Source organism: Petromyzon marinus, unplaced genomic scaffold (genome assembly GCF_048934315.1).
Source record: "Petromyzon marinus isolate PM22_M1 ecotype Great Lakes invasive population unplaced genomic scaffold, UKy_Petmar_22M1.pri1.0 PM_G_Scaffold_37, whole genome shotgun sequence".
Taxonomy (NCBI): Eukaryota; Metazoa; Chordata; class Hyperoartia; order Petromyzontiformes; family Petromyzontidae; genus Petromyzon; species Petromyzon marinus.
Window position 1 is genome coordinate 1119593 of NW_027422950.1, and position 16457 is coordinate 1136049.

Below are 16457 nucleotides of genomic sequence, written 5' to 3' on the forward strand. Positions count from 1 at the left end.
AACCGTATGGATATATAACTGTCTTGGTACGAAGCGTACCAAATGCCACTAGGTTTGTATTTAAATTCTAGTATGCATTATCTCCACAAGGGTGCACACACACATACATTGTACCCAGGTTCAATGAAATCTTATCGCAAAGAGAAACATACTCTTTGGTTCTTTTTGTAAAGTCACGTAGGTAATACAATAAAATAAATCACGACGTTTCGATTGCAACACAAGCAATCATCATCATCAGGTAGGAAAACCATGCATCGTTAGCCCAATTAGTTATTAGACGACAAACTGATTCATATTCTTAGTTTTTTCGGTAAAGTCACGTTGAAGAGAAACAACAAAATAACAAAATATATATAAAACAATAAAAAATTCTCACGACGTTTCGACCATAACTCAAACGGTCATCATCAGGTGTGTCGGTTTGCATAAATTATTTTTTAAAACGGCACATTTATTTATTTATAAAAAATAATTTATGCAAACCGACACACCTGATGATGACCGTTTGAGTTATGGTCGAAACGTCGTGAGAATTTTTTATTGTTTTATATATATTTTGTTATTTTGTTGTTTCTCTTCAACGTGACTTTACCGAAAAAACTAAGAATATGAATTACTGCAGTCACGAAAGCTTTAAATCAAAATTTAAACTGATTCATCTTCATCGCACTTGTGGTGGTCACGTGACTGATAGGCGTGACCAGGTTGTGATTCGCCGTGGACGTTGATTTATTGGAGACGTTATCGGAGCCATTGGTGATGATGGCTTCTGCCTTTTGGCAGTACAGGATTCGCTGCAAAGTGGCGACAATCTCTTTGACCCGAATCGAGTAGATGATGGGGTTCATGGCGGAGTTGAGCTCCGCTATGAGCAAGAAGTACTTATCAAAGGCCAGGACATTGCAGTCCGAGCAGAACGAATCCAGCAGCAGAATCACCAGGCCTGGCGTCCAGCACACGATGAAGGCTCCTGAGAGGCGACGGCACGAGACACACGAGTCAGGCATTTTGATAGCAACGTGTGGAACAAGATCAGCGTTGTTCCCTGAAACCCGTGGAAGGTCAAGGCACAACCCTGCAATGGCTTGCTCCATGACTGCTGCAAGGAGGGCCCCTCCACTAGAGGAGAACTGTGGAGAGGCCCTTTAGAGGCTTCTTTTCCCACCTGCTTTTCCACCGTTGGCCAGACAAGGAACCACACTTTACCTCGCTACACCCAGACCTGCCGATCGACAAACTGTGGCTAGACCCCTACGTACTGCCGGGTGGACAGAGGCGGTGGGGGGGGGAGATAAAAAAAAAACTTTGCCCCGTTGTTTCAACCGCTGTGCTAGAATAGTCGTCGTACGAATGATAATTCACAGGCCTTCGTCAATCCTCTGCGTACTTCAACCTAGCCGGTGCAGTTTGGTGAAACGACTGGGGAGGTGCCGCACCTGGTGCCGATAACGACTCGCCACCGTTAGCCGTGGTTCGAAATCGAACAGCAGTCGCTGGGTTCATAGCGCCAGTACGCTAACCACTGGGCCACTGTTTCCCCTAAAGCTGTTCGGCATGCGATATGAGCCATGAATGTTGCCCACAACCAAAATCACCCAGAGAACATTCACCAAATCCGATCAGAAGCTGAGCAGAGTGTTGAGCCAAGACGGTGCTTGGTTAGGCGACTGTCACGCACGTCAGATTGATGTAGCCTGCCCCGGAGGCTACATGGTGGCCAGTGCAACAATCTCCATTGTTGTGCTACACTTTCTATGCTCCCACGTCTATTTACCCCACCTTTACACAACCCACACTACAAAATGACTCCCTACACATGCACCGGATCGACACAAGGGGCTGTACACATGCACACACGCTCGAAGACGAATGTGAATCGTGTTGTCGAATATGAGCACCTGCTGCCCAGACCCACAACACTTACCCAACATGATGGTGACCGTTATGAGCAAGCTCATGGTGGCCTTTTTCCTCTGGGTGGACCTGGAGGTATTCTGCGGCACGGGTATCGTGTTCCTCCACACGTGCACGAAGATGTGACTGTAGAGTCCCACCATGATCAGGAATGTGGAGAGATTGGAGCCGGCCCAGAAGATGACGTAGCTGGTGCTGTACAGGGGCGCCATGGTGGAGCACGTGCTGATGTTGCAGATGCAGTTCCAGCCCATGCTGGGAATGGCACCGGTGATGATGGACACGAGCCAGATGATCGCAATGACGACCGCGACGCGCCGCTCGCTCATCCGCGAATGCATCTGCATCCGGAACACCGTGATGTGCCGCTCTATGGCTATGGCCAGGAGGCTGGCAACGGAGGCCGTGAGGCTCGTGTTGATCAGCCCCTGGCGTAGCATCCAGGTCGGCAGCGACAGCTTGTGAGTGTTGGGTCCCGTGTTGAACATCAGGTAGACGTACGCCGCTCCCGCAAAGAAATCCGCCACGGCCAGGTTGGCCATGAGGAAGTAGATGGGGTGGTGGCGTTTCTTGTTGATGTATACGGCGAGCATGACGAGGACGTTGGCCAGCATGATGAAGAGGCACATGGTGATGCCGAGCACCATGACCAGCACGCTGGTGACAGACCACTCGTCGTACAGTGGCCTTTTGATGTTGTTGTAGAAGAAGGTGATCGTCTCATTGTGGTGGCAGCTGCCGTCCATCTCGTTCTCGCGTTTTGTTTCCCACGCCGACACCCACCTGCAAAGCGAAGATTCATTAAAGTTAAGAGAAACGTTACACTCTTGTCCCGAACCAAATGTTTTTAAATGGACCGATTTATATTAAAAAAAGGCGAATTGAGTATTGTTTTTTGCCGTGTAGTCAAGTTACAAGGTAATTTATGAGGCGGCTATATTGTGCTGTGATAGACGACTGTTGCCTGAAACATCGCCTGTTAGATGTTTTGTCCGTTTTTAAGGTCCACGGTGTTATTGTGACCCACTACAGCCTATACAGTATACAGTGTTTACACTACAGTATACACTACAGAATAATAGTATATATACATACTGTGTACACTACAGTATACACTACAGCCTATATATATACACGTGTACCAAGGCCGTGTGAGTCTGTGGGTCTCTGTGTGAGTGTGTTGGTCTATGTGTGAGTCTGTGGGGCTCTGTGAGTCTTTGTGTGAACCTGTGGATCCTTGTGTGAGTCGGTGGGTCTCTGTGTGAGTCTGTGGGTCTCTGTGTGAATGTGTGGGTCTCTTTGTGTGTGGGTCTCTGTACGAGTCTGTAGGTCTCTGTGTGAGTGTGTGATGTTTTTGTGTGAGTCTCCGGGTCTCTGTGTGAGTCTCTGTGTGAGTCTGTGGGTCTCTGTGTGAGTCTGTGGGTCTCTGTGTGAGTCTGTGGGTTCGTGTAAGTCTCTGTGTGAGTGTGCGGGTCTCTGTGTGAGTCTTTGTGTGAGTCTGTGGATCCATGTGTGCGTCTGTGGGTCTCTGTGTGAGTCTGTGGGTCTCTGTGTGAATGTGTGGGACTCTGTGTGTGTGGGTCTCTGTACGAGTGTGTTGGTCTCTGTGTGAGTGTGTGGTGTTTTTGTGTGAGTCTCCGGGTCTCTGTGTGAGTCTCTGTGTGAGTCTGTGGGTCTCTGTGTGAGTCTGTGGGTACTCTGTGTGAGTCTGTGGATCTCTATGTGAGTCTGTGGGTCTCTGTGTGAGTTTGTGGGTTCGTGTGAGTCTCTGTGTGAGTGTGCAAGTCTCTGTGTGAGTCTGTGGGTCTCTGTGTGAGCCTGTGGGTCTCTGTGTGAGTCTTTGGGTCTCTGTGTGAGTCTGTGGGTTCGTGTAAGTCTCTATGTGAGTGTGCGGGTCTCTGTTTGAGTCTGTGGATCCATGTGTGAGTCTGTGGGTATCTGTGTGAGTCTGTGGGTATCTGTGTGAATGTGTGGGTCTCTCTGTGTGTGGGTCTCTGTACGAGTCTGTAGGTCTCTGTGTGAGTGCGTGGTGTTTTTGTGTGAGTCTCCGGGTCTCTGTGTGAGTCTTTGGGTGTCTGTGTGAGTCTGTGGGTCTCTGTGTGAGTCTGTAGGTTTCTGTGTGAGTCTGTGGGTCTCTGTGTGAGGCTGTGGGTCTCTGTGTGAGTCTGTGGGTGTCTGTGTGAGTCTTTGGGTTATTGTGAGTCTGTGGGTCTCTGTGTGAGTCTGCGGGTCTCTGTGAGTCTGTGGGTCTCTGTGTGAGTCTGTAGATCCATGTATGAGTCTGTGGGTGTCTGTGTGAGTATGTGGGTCTATGTGTGAGTCTGTGGGTCTCTGTGTGAGTATCTGTGTGAGTCTGTGAATCCATGTTTGAGTCTGTGGGTGTCTGTGTGAGTCTGTGAATCCATGTTTGAGTCTGTGGGTGTCTGTATGAGTCTGTGTGAGTGTGGGTCTCTGTGTGAGTCTGTGGGTCTTTGTGTGAGTCTGTGGGTCTCTGTGTGAGGCTGTGGGTCTCTGTGTGAGTCTGTGGGTCTCTGTGTGAGTCTGCGGGTTCTTGTGAGTCTGTGGGTCTCTGTGTGAGTCTGTGGGTTCGTGTGAGTCTCTGTGAGTGTGTGGGTCTCTGTGTGAGTCTGTGGGTCTCTGTGTGAGTCTGTGGGTTCGTGTGAGTCTCTATGTGAGTGTGTGGTTCTCTGTGTGCGTCTGTGGGTCTCTGTGTGAGTCTGTAGATTCATGTTTGAGGCTGTGGGTCTCTGTGGAAGTCTGTGGGTCTCTGTGTGAGTCGGTGGGTCTCTGTGTGAGTGTGTGGGTCTATTTGTGAGTCTGTGGGTCTCTGTGAGAGTCTCTGTGTGAGTCTGTGGATCCATGTGTGAGTCAGTGGGTGTCTGTGTGAGTCTGTGGGTCTCTGTGTGAGTCTCCGGGTCTCTGTGTGAGTCTGTGGGTCTCTGTATGAGTCTGTGGGTTCGTGTGAGTCTCCGGGTCTCTGTGTGAGTCTGTGGGTCTCTGTGCGTCTCTGTGTGAGTCTGTGGGTCTATGTGTGAGTCTATGGGTCTCTGTGTGAGTGAGTCTGTGGGTCTTTGTGTGAGTCCATGGGTCTCTGTGTGAGTATGTGGGTCTCTGTGTGAGTCTCCGGGCCTCTGTGTGAGTCTGTGGGTCTCTGTGCGTCTCTGTGTGAGTCTGTGGGTCTATGTGTGAGTCTGTGGGTCTCTGTGTGAGTGAGTCTGTGGGTCTCTGTGTGAGTCCATGGGTCTCTGTGTGAGTGTGTGGGCCTCTGTGTGAGTCTCCGGGTCTCTGTGTGAGTCTCTGTGCGTCTCTGTGTGAGTCCGTGGGTCTTTGTGTGAGTGTGTGAGTGCATACTCTTTGGTTCTATTGGGTAAAGTCACGTAGGTGAAAATAAAATAACAAAAAATCACGACGTTTCGGCCACAACACAAGCAGCCTTCATCAGGTGAAGGGACGAGACTGTCTGGAGGACAGCGCTGGAGTGAGAGAAGCCACACTTAGATCACGACCTTTAAGCTGTGTGAGAAGAAAAACACAAAGCGCCTTGACAAAGGAATTAGCATATAATTTAGCATTGAAATGGCTCATTGAAATAGCTAAGTTAAAGTATACACATCGGCAGAGGTACCCCTTGACAAAGGAATTAGCATAGAATTTAGCATTGAAATAACTGAGTGATTAGCTTGTAACTGGTCACAGAAATAGCTATGTTAAAGTCAGAGCATATACATTCACCGAGGCACCTAGTACTCATCAAACAGGAGAATTTAGCGAAACACAACCACGCTCAGACAGCGGACCTTTAAACTGTGTGCGAGCAAACAAGGTGTTCTGACGAAGAAATTAGCATAAAAATTAGCATTTGATTGGCGGATTTTAGGAAAGAGGTGGTGTACGTGCCGGTGGACTTGCCGTTTGGCGCGGGGGGGGGGGGAGTTTACCTATTGATGGTATACAAGCACGCACACACACACGTGGGTCGGTAGTGGGGGTGGGTAGGTGGGTCGGTGGTGGGGTTGGGTAGGTGGGTGGGTGGTGGGGGTGGGTGGGGGGGCCACTCCGCCTACCGCGTACTTCATAGACGCCGCGCACTCACACACGCTGACCAACCCACCCACCCCCACCCACCACCACGACCACCTAACCACAACCAACCCACCTACCCACCACCTACCCATCTACCCACCCCCACCACCCACCCACCTACCCACCCCCACCACCTACCCACCCACCCTCACCACCGACCCACTACACAGCACCCACCCACCTACCCCCACCACCGACGCACCCTCACCACCTACCCACCCACCCCCACCACCCACCCACTACACAGCACCCACCCACCTACCCACCCCCACCACCGACGCACCCCCACCACCTACCCACCCACCCCCACAACCGACCCACCTACCCACCCCCACCACCCACCCACCTACCCACCCCACTACCGACCCACCTACCCACCCCCCACCACCTAACCACCCACCTAACCCACCCACACCACCTACCCACCCCCACCACCGACCCACCACCGAACCACCCCCACCACCGACCCACCTACCCACCCACCTACCCACCTACCTACCCACCCACCTACCCACCTACCACCCCCACCACCCACCCACCTACCCACCCATCTACCCACCCCCACCACCTACCCACCCCACCACCTACTCACCCCCACCACCCACCCACCTACCCACCTACCCACCCCCACCACACACCCACCACCTACCCACCCCACCACCCACCCACCTACCCACCCCCACCACCTACCCACCCACCTACCCACCCCCACCACCCACCCACCTACCCACCCCCACCACCTACCCACCCCCACCACCTACCCACCCCCACCAGGCTGACCCCCTCAACGGCACATTTATTTATTTATAAAAAATAATTTATGCAAACCGACACACCTGATGATGACCGTTTGAGTTATGGTCGAAACGTCGTGAGAATTTTTTATTGTTTTATATATATTTTGTTATTTTGTTGTTTCTCTTCAACGTGACTTTACCGAAAAAACTAAGAATATGAATTACTGCAGTCACGAAAGCTTTAAATCAAAATTTAAACTGATTCATCTTCATCGCACTTGTGGTGGTCACGTGACTGATAGGCGTGACCAGGTTGTGATTCGCCGTGGACGTTGATTTATTGGAGACGTTATCGGAGCCATTGGTGATGATGGCTTCTGCCTTTTGGCAGTACAGGATTCGCTGCAAAGTGGCGACAATCTCTTTGTCCCGAATCGAGTAGATGATGGGGTTCATGGCGGAGTTGAGCTCCGCTATGAGCAAGAAGTACTTATCAAAGGCCAGGACATTGCAGTCCGAGCAGAACGAATCCAGCAGCAGAATCACCAGGCCTGGCGTCCAGCACACGATGAAGGCTCCTGAGAGGCGACGGCACGAGACACACGAGTCAGGCATTTTGATAGCAACGTGTGGAACAAGATCAGCGTTGTTCCCTGAAACCCGTGGAAGGTCAAGGCACAACCCTGCAATGGCTTGCTCCATGACTGCTGCAAGGAGGGCCCCTCCACTAGAGGAGAACTGTGGAGAGGCCCTTTAGAGGCTTCTTTTCCCACCTGCTTTTCCACCGTTGGCCAGACAAGGAACCACACTTTACCTCGCTACACCCAGACCTGCCGATCGACAAACTGTGGCTAGACCCCTACGTACTGCCGGGTGGACAGAGGCGGTGGGGGGGGGAGATAAAAAAAAAACTTTGCCCCGTTGTTTCAACCGCTGTGCTAGAATAGTCGTCGTACGAATGATAATTCACAGGCCTTCGTCAATCCTCTGCGTACTTCAACCTAGCCGGTGCAGTTTGGTGAAACGACTGGGGAGGTGCCGCACCTGGTGCCGATAACGACTCGCCACCGTTAGCCGTGGTTCGAAATCGAACAGCAGTCGCTGGGTTCATAGCGCCAGTACGCTAACCACTGGGCCACTGTTTCCCCTAAAGCTGTTCGGCATGCGATATGAGCCATGAATGTTGCCCACAACCAAAATCACCCAGAGAACATTCACCAAATCCGATCAGAAGCTGAGCAGAGTGTTGAGCCAAGACGGTGCTTGGTTAGGCGACTGTCACGCACGTCAGATTGATGTAGCCTGCCCCGGAGGCTACATGGTGGCCAGTGCAACAATCTCCATTGTTGTGCTACACTTTCTATGCTCCCACGTCTATTTACCCCACCTTTACACAACCCACACTACAAAATGACTCCCTACACATGCACCGGATCGACACAAGGGGCTGTACACATGCACACACGCTCGAAGACGAATGTGAATCGTGTTGTCGAATATGAGCACCTGCTGCCCAGACCCACAACACTTACCCAACATGATGGTGACCGTTATGAGCAAGCTCATGGTGGCCTTTTTCCTCTGGGTGGACCTGGAGGTATTCTGCGGCACGGGTATCGTGTTCCTCCACACGTGCACGAAGATGTGACTGTAGAGTCCCACCATGATCAGGAATGTGGAGAGATTGGAGCCGGCCCAGAAGATGACGTAGCTGGTGCTGTACAGGGGCGCCATGGTGGAGCACGTGCTGATGTTGCAGATGCAGTTCCAGCCCATGCTGGGAATGGCACCGGTGATGATGGACACGAGCCAGATGATCGCAATGACGACCGCGACGCGCCGCTCGCTCATCCGCGAATGCATCTGCATCCGGAACACCGTGATGTGCCGCTCTATGGCTATGGCCAGGAGGCTGGCAACGGAGGCCGTGAGGCTCGTGTTGATCAGCCCCTGGCGTAGCATCCAGGTCGGCAGCGACAGCTTGTGAGTGTTGGGTCCCGTGTTGAACATCAGGTAGACGTACGCCGCTCCCGCAAAGAAATCCGCCACGGCCAGGTTGGCCATGAGGAAGTAGATGGGGTGGTGGCGTTTCTTGTTGATGTATACGGCGAGCATGACGAGGACGTTGGCCAGCATGATGAAGAGGCACATGGTGATGCCGAGCACCATGACCAGCACGCTGGTGACAGACCACTCGTCGTACAGTGGCCTTTTGATGTTGTTGTAGAAGAAGGTGATCGTCTCATTGTGGTGGCAGCTGCCGTCCATCTCGTTCTCGCGTTTTGTTTCCCACGCCGACACCCACCTGCAAAGCGAAGATTCATTAAAGTTAAGAGAAACGTTACACTCTTGTCCCGAACCAAATGTTTTTAAATGGACCGATTTATATTAAAAAAAGGCGAATTGAGTATTGTTTTTTGCCGTGTAGTCAAGTTACAAGGTAATTTATGAGGCGGCTATATTGTGCTGTGATAGACGACTGTTGCCTGAAACATCGCCTGTTAGATGTTTTGTCCGTTTTTAAGGTCCACGGTGTTATTGTGACCCACTACAGCCTATACAGTATACAGTGTTTACACTACAGTATACACTACAGAATAATAGTATATATACATACTGTGTACACTACAGTATACACTACAGCCTATATATATACACGTGTACCAAGGCCGTGTGAGTCTGTGGGTCTCTGTGTGAGTGTGTTGGTCTATGTGTGAGTCTGTGGGGCTCTGTGAGTCTTTGTGTGAACCTGTGGATCCTTGTGTGAGTCGGTGGGTCTCTGTGTGAGTCTGTGGGTCTCTGTGTGAATGTGTGGGTCTCTTTGTGTGTGGGTCTCTGTACGAGTCTGTAGGTCTCTGTGTGAGTGTGTGATGTTTTTGTGTGAGTCTCCGGGTCTCTGTGTGAGTCTCTGTGTGAGTCTGTGGGTCTCTGTGTGAGTCTGTGGGTCTCTGTGTGAGTCTGTGGGTTCGTGTAAGTCTCTGTGTGAGTGTGCGGGTCTCTGTGTGAGTCTTTGTGTGAGTCTGTGGATCCATGTGTGCGTCTGTGGGTCTCTGTGTGAGTCTGTGGGTCTCTGTGTGAATGTGTGGGACTCTGTGTGTGTGGGTCTCTGTACGAGTGTGTTGGTCTCTGTGTGAGTGTGTGGTGTTTTTGTGTGAGTCTCCGGGTCTCTGTGTGAGTCTCTGTGTGAGTCTGTGGGTCTCTGTGTGAGTCTGTGGGTACTCTGTGTGAGTCTGTGGATCTCTATGTGAGTCTGTGGGTCTCTGTGTGAGTTTGTGGGTTCGTGTGAGTCTCTGTGTGAGTGTGCAAGTCTCTGTGTGAGTCTGTGGGTCTCTGTGTGAGCCTGTGGGTCTCTGTGTGAGTCTTTGGGTCTCTGTGTGAGTCTGTGGGTTCGTGTAAGTCTCTATGTGAGTGTGCGGGTCTCTGTTTGAGTCTGTGGATCCATGTGTGAGTCTGTGGGTATCTGTGTGAGTCTGTGGGTATCTGTGTGAATGTGTGGGTCTCTCTGTGTGTGGGTCTCTGTACGAGTCTGTAGGTCTCTGTGTGAGTGCGTGGTGTTTTTGTGTGAGTCTCCGGGTCTCTGTGTGAGTCTTTGGGTGTCTGTGTGAGTCTGTGGGTCTCTGTGTGAGTCTGTAGGTTTCTGTGTGAGTCTGTGGGTCTCTGTGTGAGGCTGTGGGTCTCTGTGTGAGTCTGTGGGTGTCTGTGTGAGTCTTTGGGTTATTGTGAGTCTGTGGGTCTCTGTGTGAGTCTGCGGGTCTCTGTGAGTCTGTGGGTCTCTGTGTGAGTCTGTAGATCCATGTATGAGTCTGTGGGTGTCTGTGTGAGTATGTGGGTCTATGTGTGAGTCTGTGGGTCTCTGTGTGAGTATCTGTGTGAGTCTGTGAATCCATGTTTGAGTCTGTGGGTGTCTGTGTGAGTCTGTGAATCCATGTTTGAGTCTGTGGGTGTCTGTATGAGTCTGTGTGAGTGTGGGTCTCTGTGTGAGTCTGTGGGTCTTTGTGTGAGTCTGTGGGTCTCTGTGTGAGGCTGTGGGTCTCTGTGTGAGTCTGTGGGTCTCTGTGTGAGTCTGCGGGTTCTTGTGAGTCTGTGGGTCTCTGTGTGAGTCTGTGGGTTCGTGTGAGTCTCTGTGAGTGTGTGGGTCTCTGTGTGAGTCTGTGGGTCTCTGTGTGAGTCTGTGGGTTCGTGTGAGTCTCTATGTGAGTGTGTGGTTCTCTGTGTGCGTCTGTGGGTCTCTGTGTGAGTCTGTAGATTCATGTTTGAGGCTGTGGGTCTCTGTGGAAGTCTGTGGGTCTCTGTGTGAGTCGGTGGGTCTCTGTGTGAGTGTGTGGGTCTATTTGTGAGTCTGTGGGTCTCTGTGAGAGTCTCTGTGTGAGTCTGTGGATCCATGTGTGAGTCAGTGGGTGTCTGTGTGAGTCTGTGGGTCTCTGTGTGAGTCTCCGGGTCTCTGTGTGAGTCTGTGGGTCTCTGTATGAGTCTGTGGGTTCGTGTGAGTCTCCGGGTCTCTGTGTGAGTCTGTGGGTCTCTGTGCGTCTCTGTGTGAGTCTGTGGGTCTATGTGTGAGTCTATGGGTCTCTGTGTGAGTGAGTCTGTGGGTCTTTGTGTGAGTCCATGGGTCTCTGTGTGAGTATGTGGGTCTCTGTGTGAGTCTCCGGGCCTCTGTGTGAGTCTGTGGGTCTCTGTGCGTCTCTGTGTGAGTCTGTGGGTCTATGTGTGAGTCTGTGGGTCTCTGTGTGAGTGAGTCTGTGGGTCTCTGTGTGAGTCCATGGGTCTCTGTGTGAGTGTGTGGGCCTCTGTGTGAGTCTCCGGGTCTCTGTGTGAGTCTCTGTGCGTCTCTGTGTGAGTCCGTGGGTCTTTGTGTGAGTGTGTGAGTGCATACTCTTTGGTTCTATTGGGTAAAGTCACGTAGGTGAAAATAAAATAACAAAAAATCACGACGTTTCGGCCACAACACAAGCAGCCTTCATCAGGTGAAGGGACGAGACTGTCTGGAGGACAGCGCTGGAGTGAGAGAAGCCACACTTAGATCACGACCTTTAAGCTGTGTGAGAAGAAAAACACAAAGCGCCTTGACAAAGGAATTAGCATATAATTTAGCATTGAAATGGCTCATTGAAATAGCTAAGTTAAAGTATACACATCGGCAGAGGTACCCCTTGACAAAGGAATTAGCATAGAATTTAGCATTGAAATAACTGAGTGATTAGCTTGTAACTGGTCACAGAAATAGCTATGTTAAAGTCAGAGCATATACATTCACCGAGGCACCTAGTACTCATCAAACAGGAGAATTTAGCGAAACACAACCACGCTCAGACAGCGGACCTTTAAACTGTGTGCGAGCAAACAAGGTGTTCTGACGAAGAAATTAGCATAAAAATTAGCATTTGATTGGCGGATTTTAGGAAAGAGGTGGTGTACGTGCCGGTGGACTTGCCGTTTGGCGCGGGGGGGGGGGGGAGTTTACCTATTGATGGTATACAAGCACGCACACACACACGTGGGTCGGTAGTGGGGGTGGGTAGGTGGGTCGGTGGTGGGGTTGGGTAGGTGGGTGGGTGGTGGGGGTGGGTGGGGGGGCCACTCCGCCTACCGCGTACTTCATAGACGCCGCGCACTCACACACGCTGACCAACCCACCCACCCCCACCCACCACCACGACCACCTAACCACAACCAACCCACCTACCCACCACCTACCCATCTACCCACCCCCACCACCCACCCACCTACCCACCCCCACCACCTACCCACCCACCCTCACCACCGACCCACTACACAGCACCCACCCACCTACCCCCACCACCGACGCACCCTCACCACCTACCCACCCACCCCCACCACCCACCCACTACACAGCACCCACCCACCTACCCACCCCCACCACCGACGCACCCCCACCACCTACCCACCCACCCCCACAACCGACCCACCTACCCACCCCCACCACCCACCCACCTACCCACCCCACTACCGACCCACCTACCCACCCCCCACCACCTAACCACCCACCTAACCCACCCACACCACCTACCCACCCCCACCACCGACCCACCACCGACCCACCCCCACCACCGACCCACCTACCCACCCACCTACCCACCTACCTACCCACCCACCTACCCACCTACCACCCCCACCACCCACCCACCTACCCACCCATCTACCCACCCCCACCACCTACCCACCCCACCACCTACTCACCCCCACCACCCACCCACCTACCCACCTACCCACCCCCACCACACACCCACCACCTACCCACCCCACCACCCACCCACCTACCCACCCCCACCACCTACCCACCCACCTACCCACCCCCACCACCCACCCACCTACCCACCCCCACCACCTACCCACCCCCACCACCTACCCACCCCCACCAGGCTGACCCCCCCATAGTCTTCGCTGTTACAAACTGCTTCACCACGCTGTCGCTAAACAACGCGCACTGCTACTTAAGAGGCTGTACAAAGCTACAACACCGTGCTGCTTTGTACACCACGCAGCCCCGAAACACCGCGCACTCAGAGAGGCTGACCACCCGAGTCCTCGCGATGCAGAGTCTCACGATCTGTATGTAGACTGCAGGAGGAGGAATCCGAGGAGCTATGAAGCTCTTTTCCACACACGTCCAGTAGGGGGGTCACAGGGGTCAGTAAGCGACTACAAACTTCAGCAAACTGATAACCGTGCTCTTACCAAAAGGCTCCACAAACGCCGCGCACTCGCTAATCGCACTCGCCCGATTAATTATTTTTTATTGCCCAGAGCATCATCCTCTGCATAGACGAAGCACACCTCTCACCCCTCCCCCAAACGCTCCCGAAGCAACACGAAAATTCCCACTTGCCGCTATCAGCTCTGGAATTCCCTCCCGTCCCCTCTTCTCCTCATCCCCACAAGTTCTTGATGACAACGACCTCGGCTCAATTCAAGACACATCGAACCCTAACTACATTCTAACTACATTTTGACATTTGCCGTTAGTTGCTGACCGCTCGTTTGACTTTTGTGCCTATGCTCAGCAACTGTTTAACAACAAAGTACCCGAAACTAACTCCTACGTATACACACACGTGTACACACACGCGTGTACACACACGTATACACACACACGCGTGTACACACACACGCGTGTACACACACACGTGTGTACACACACACGTGTACACACACGCACGCATGTACACACACACACGTGTACACACACGCGTGTACACACACGTGTACACACACAGGTGTACACACACGTGTAAACATACACGTGCGTGTACACACACACACGCGTGTACACACACACGTGTACACGCACACACGTAGACACACAACAACATAGACACACAACAACCGCCATTCGCCACTAAGTGGCGGTGACGTCACCACGACGCTTGTGCCAGGCCATGTGCACCTTGAGGCTGCAGTCACGGGAAGTGGGAAGGACGTCTTGGACGAGTGTGATCCTTCTACAGATGTCTCTGCATTTTTCGAAGCGATTTTTTTCTTCGGATATCTCGGGATTTTGTTTGACTCTCCAGATTTCTCAGGAGTTTCGCAGACTGTATCCAAGACATTTCAGATATAGTCTCTAGATTTACCAATATATTTTTTTACAAAGCTCTCCGATTTTCTGCAGATTTCTCTTTGCCGTACTATCTCCAGATTTCTCGATTAACAAACAAAAAAATATTCTCAAGAATTGCCAGTTACTTTTGCATCCAGATTTCACAGATTTTCGAAAGTTAATCCACAGCTGAAAAAAAACATGTAGCAGGAACGCTTAGTAAACGTCACAACGTTTATGCTCTCGTGGGGGCTGACGCCCCGCTCCCCGTGAGAGGGCGGGATGCCCCCCCCCCCAGCTGCTAAGCCCTTGTGTCAACACGGCGACCGCCCTCGAGTGGTTATTTATTAACTCGCTGGCAGCTGCAGAAACTCCGCAGCTGTACGGATACTCATTAGTTTGCGCTCTCGGGATAACCACCCAGTTTCAGTTTCATTTATTTGGTGTATAGCCCTGTGAGCCATTCGGCTCTTGAATCGGGTGCAACCGCAACAAACAAAAACGCGAACAAGAAAACATCTTAAAGTGACTTTGTGACTTTGTGGAAACAGAAAATCCAGGAAAAAATCCTGAAAAAGCACCGTACACCAACGCTGTGTGCAAAAATCCCATCAGTCTAACTCCGTACTACAACAAACATGGCCAAACCAAACCCACTAATTTATATCACCCACACACGGCAGTGTGCCAATCGCTGTTCCACCACTCTTCACACACACATGCACAACGCGTCGACCATCAATCTTGTACCAAGGTTTTATTCCCGGCGTGAATAGTGAACCCCTGTTTATGCCCCCCCCCCCCCCAGCGAACACTCCACGGATCTCGCCTAGCCTCTTATTTCCCACCCTTCGCGATGTGCGACTGTTCTCAGGCTAGGGCTAACGGCTAACAGGGCTGAATTGAAGCAATTGGCAGGACCCCGGGGGTCTCATCACTGCCCCGGGGTGGGAAAAAACGCGTAGCGACACGAGTCTTGCCTTACCGACAGCAAAACTAGTGGTCAATCGATTGGCCTCGTTGAGAGCTACTCGGGGAACTAAGTTTCGTAAAAAGTTGAAAAATTACATAAACACGTTAAATTCACTGCGGGCGCGGGCTCGCCTTGGCATAGAAGCTGAGGATCGATGGCTGACCGGAGGGCGGACTGAAAAATAATAATTATTGACCTGATTTTTTCGGGACCCCGGGGTCACGCCAAATGAAATTGACCAACTGAACGATCACTCACCTCGCACGGTGGAAGTTGGGGAGGACGCTGGGCAGCGAAGACTCTGCCTGGGCAATGGTTCGCAGCTGCACTCAACGGGCGTCAGGCGGACGCTGAGGGCGGCTGGGATTCAGCGCGGCTCCAGGTGAACTCTGAATTCAATTTGCTCTCTCCCTCCCCTCTTATCTTCTCAAAGCCTGTTAATCCCCGGGTGACATGATGTCATCTTGCACGTCCAATCGAGTTCTTTTTACGTGTCCCACCCATCACTACCTCTTCCTACCAACCCCCCAGTTGCTAAACCTCGATCCTCCACTCTGCTCACAGACATACACACATTCTTTGTGCTTTCAAGACAAAATACCAAGATCCCCCGTGTAGCCTGCAACAGACTGCCGGGGCAAGTGCTGTTAGAGAGCACCTATGAAGGTCAGTACGGCACACGAGCCGGTTGGGTGGCCAACACCACGCCCGGCCGCCTTTGTCTCCCCAGTGGTGATGTTTACGACACACCGCACCAGGTACTCATTTGAGGCTGAGTCTATCTAAGGGAGGACCCAGGATCGGTGCAGATAATTCGTCACTGATGTTGGCGGAATCGAACTCCGGTTGCCTGGGATCGTGGCTAAGTGCGCTAACCACTGCGCCATCACTCCCCCACATGTAAATAGACAGAGGTCCCCCGTGTAACATGTAACAGACTTTTGATTTAAAGCTTTCGTGACTGCAGTAATTCATATTCTTAGTTTTTTCGGTAAAGTCACGTTGAAGAGAAACAACAAAATAATAAAATATATATAAAACAATAAAAAATTCTCACGACGTTTCGACCATAACTCAAACGGTCATCTTCAGGTGTGTTGTGTGTTGGTTTGCATATTGTTTTATATATATTTTATAATTTTGTTGTTTCTCTTCAACGTGACTTTACCGAAAAAACTAAGAATATGTA

At 51.6% G+C, this 16457-nt stretch overlaps 2 protein-coding genes across 2 annotated transcripts; both read right to left on the bottom strand.

The window, feature by feature from the left end:
- Positions 1-490: 490 nt before the first annotated feature.
- On the bottom strand, positions 491-2696 carry LOC142915955 (lysophosphatidic acid receptor 1-A-like). Its single transcript, XM_076061589.1, has 2 exons — positions 1928-2696; positions 491-973 (listed from the first exon to the last, which is right to left on the bottom strand). The coding sequence occupies exons 1-2, from the start codon at positions 2661-2663 to the stop codon at positions 642-644; spliced, it is 1068 nt and encodes a 355-aa protein (XP_075917704.1). The 5' UTR covers positions 2664-2696; the 3' UTR covers positions 491-641.
- A 4138-nt stretch (positions 2697-6834) lies between these two features.
- Positions 6835-15645, bottom strand: LOC142915956 (lysophosphatidic acid receptor 1-A-like). Its single transcript, XM_076061590.1, has 3 exons — positions 15527-15645; positions 8270-9042; positions 6835-7315 (listed from the first exon to the last, which is right to left on the bottom strand). Exons 2-3 carry the CDS (start codon positions 9003-9005, stop codon positions 6984-6986), a joined length of 1068 nt encoding a protein of 355 aa, XP_075917705.1. The 5' UTR covers positions 9006-9042; positions 15527-15645; the 3' UTR covers positions 6835-6983.
- Between the last annotated feature and the right edge of the window lie 812 nt (positions 15646-16457).

Coding starts and splice junctions, on each gene's coding strand:
- LOC142915956 (XM_076061590.1), bottom strand. CDS start 9,005: ATGGACGGCAGCTGCCACCACAATGAGACGATCACCTTCTTCTACAAC. Junction 7,316..8,269: donor AACGGTCACCATCATGTTGG/GTAAGTGTTGTG, acceptor GTCGCCTCTCAG/GAGCCTTCATCGTGTGCTGG.
- LOC142915955 (XM_076061589.1), bottom strand. CDS start 2,663: ATGGACGGCAGCTGCCACCACAATGAGACGATCACCTTCTTCTACAAC. Junction 974..1,927: donor AACGGTCACCATCATGTTGG/GTAAGTGTTGTG, acceptor GTCGCCTCTCAG/GAGCCTTCATCGTGTGCTGG.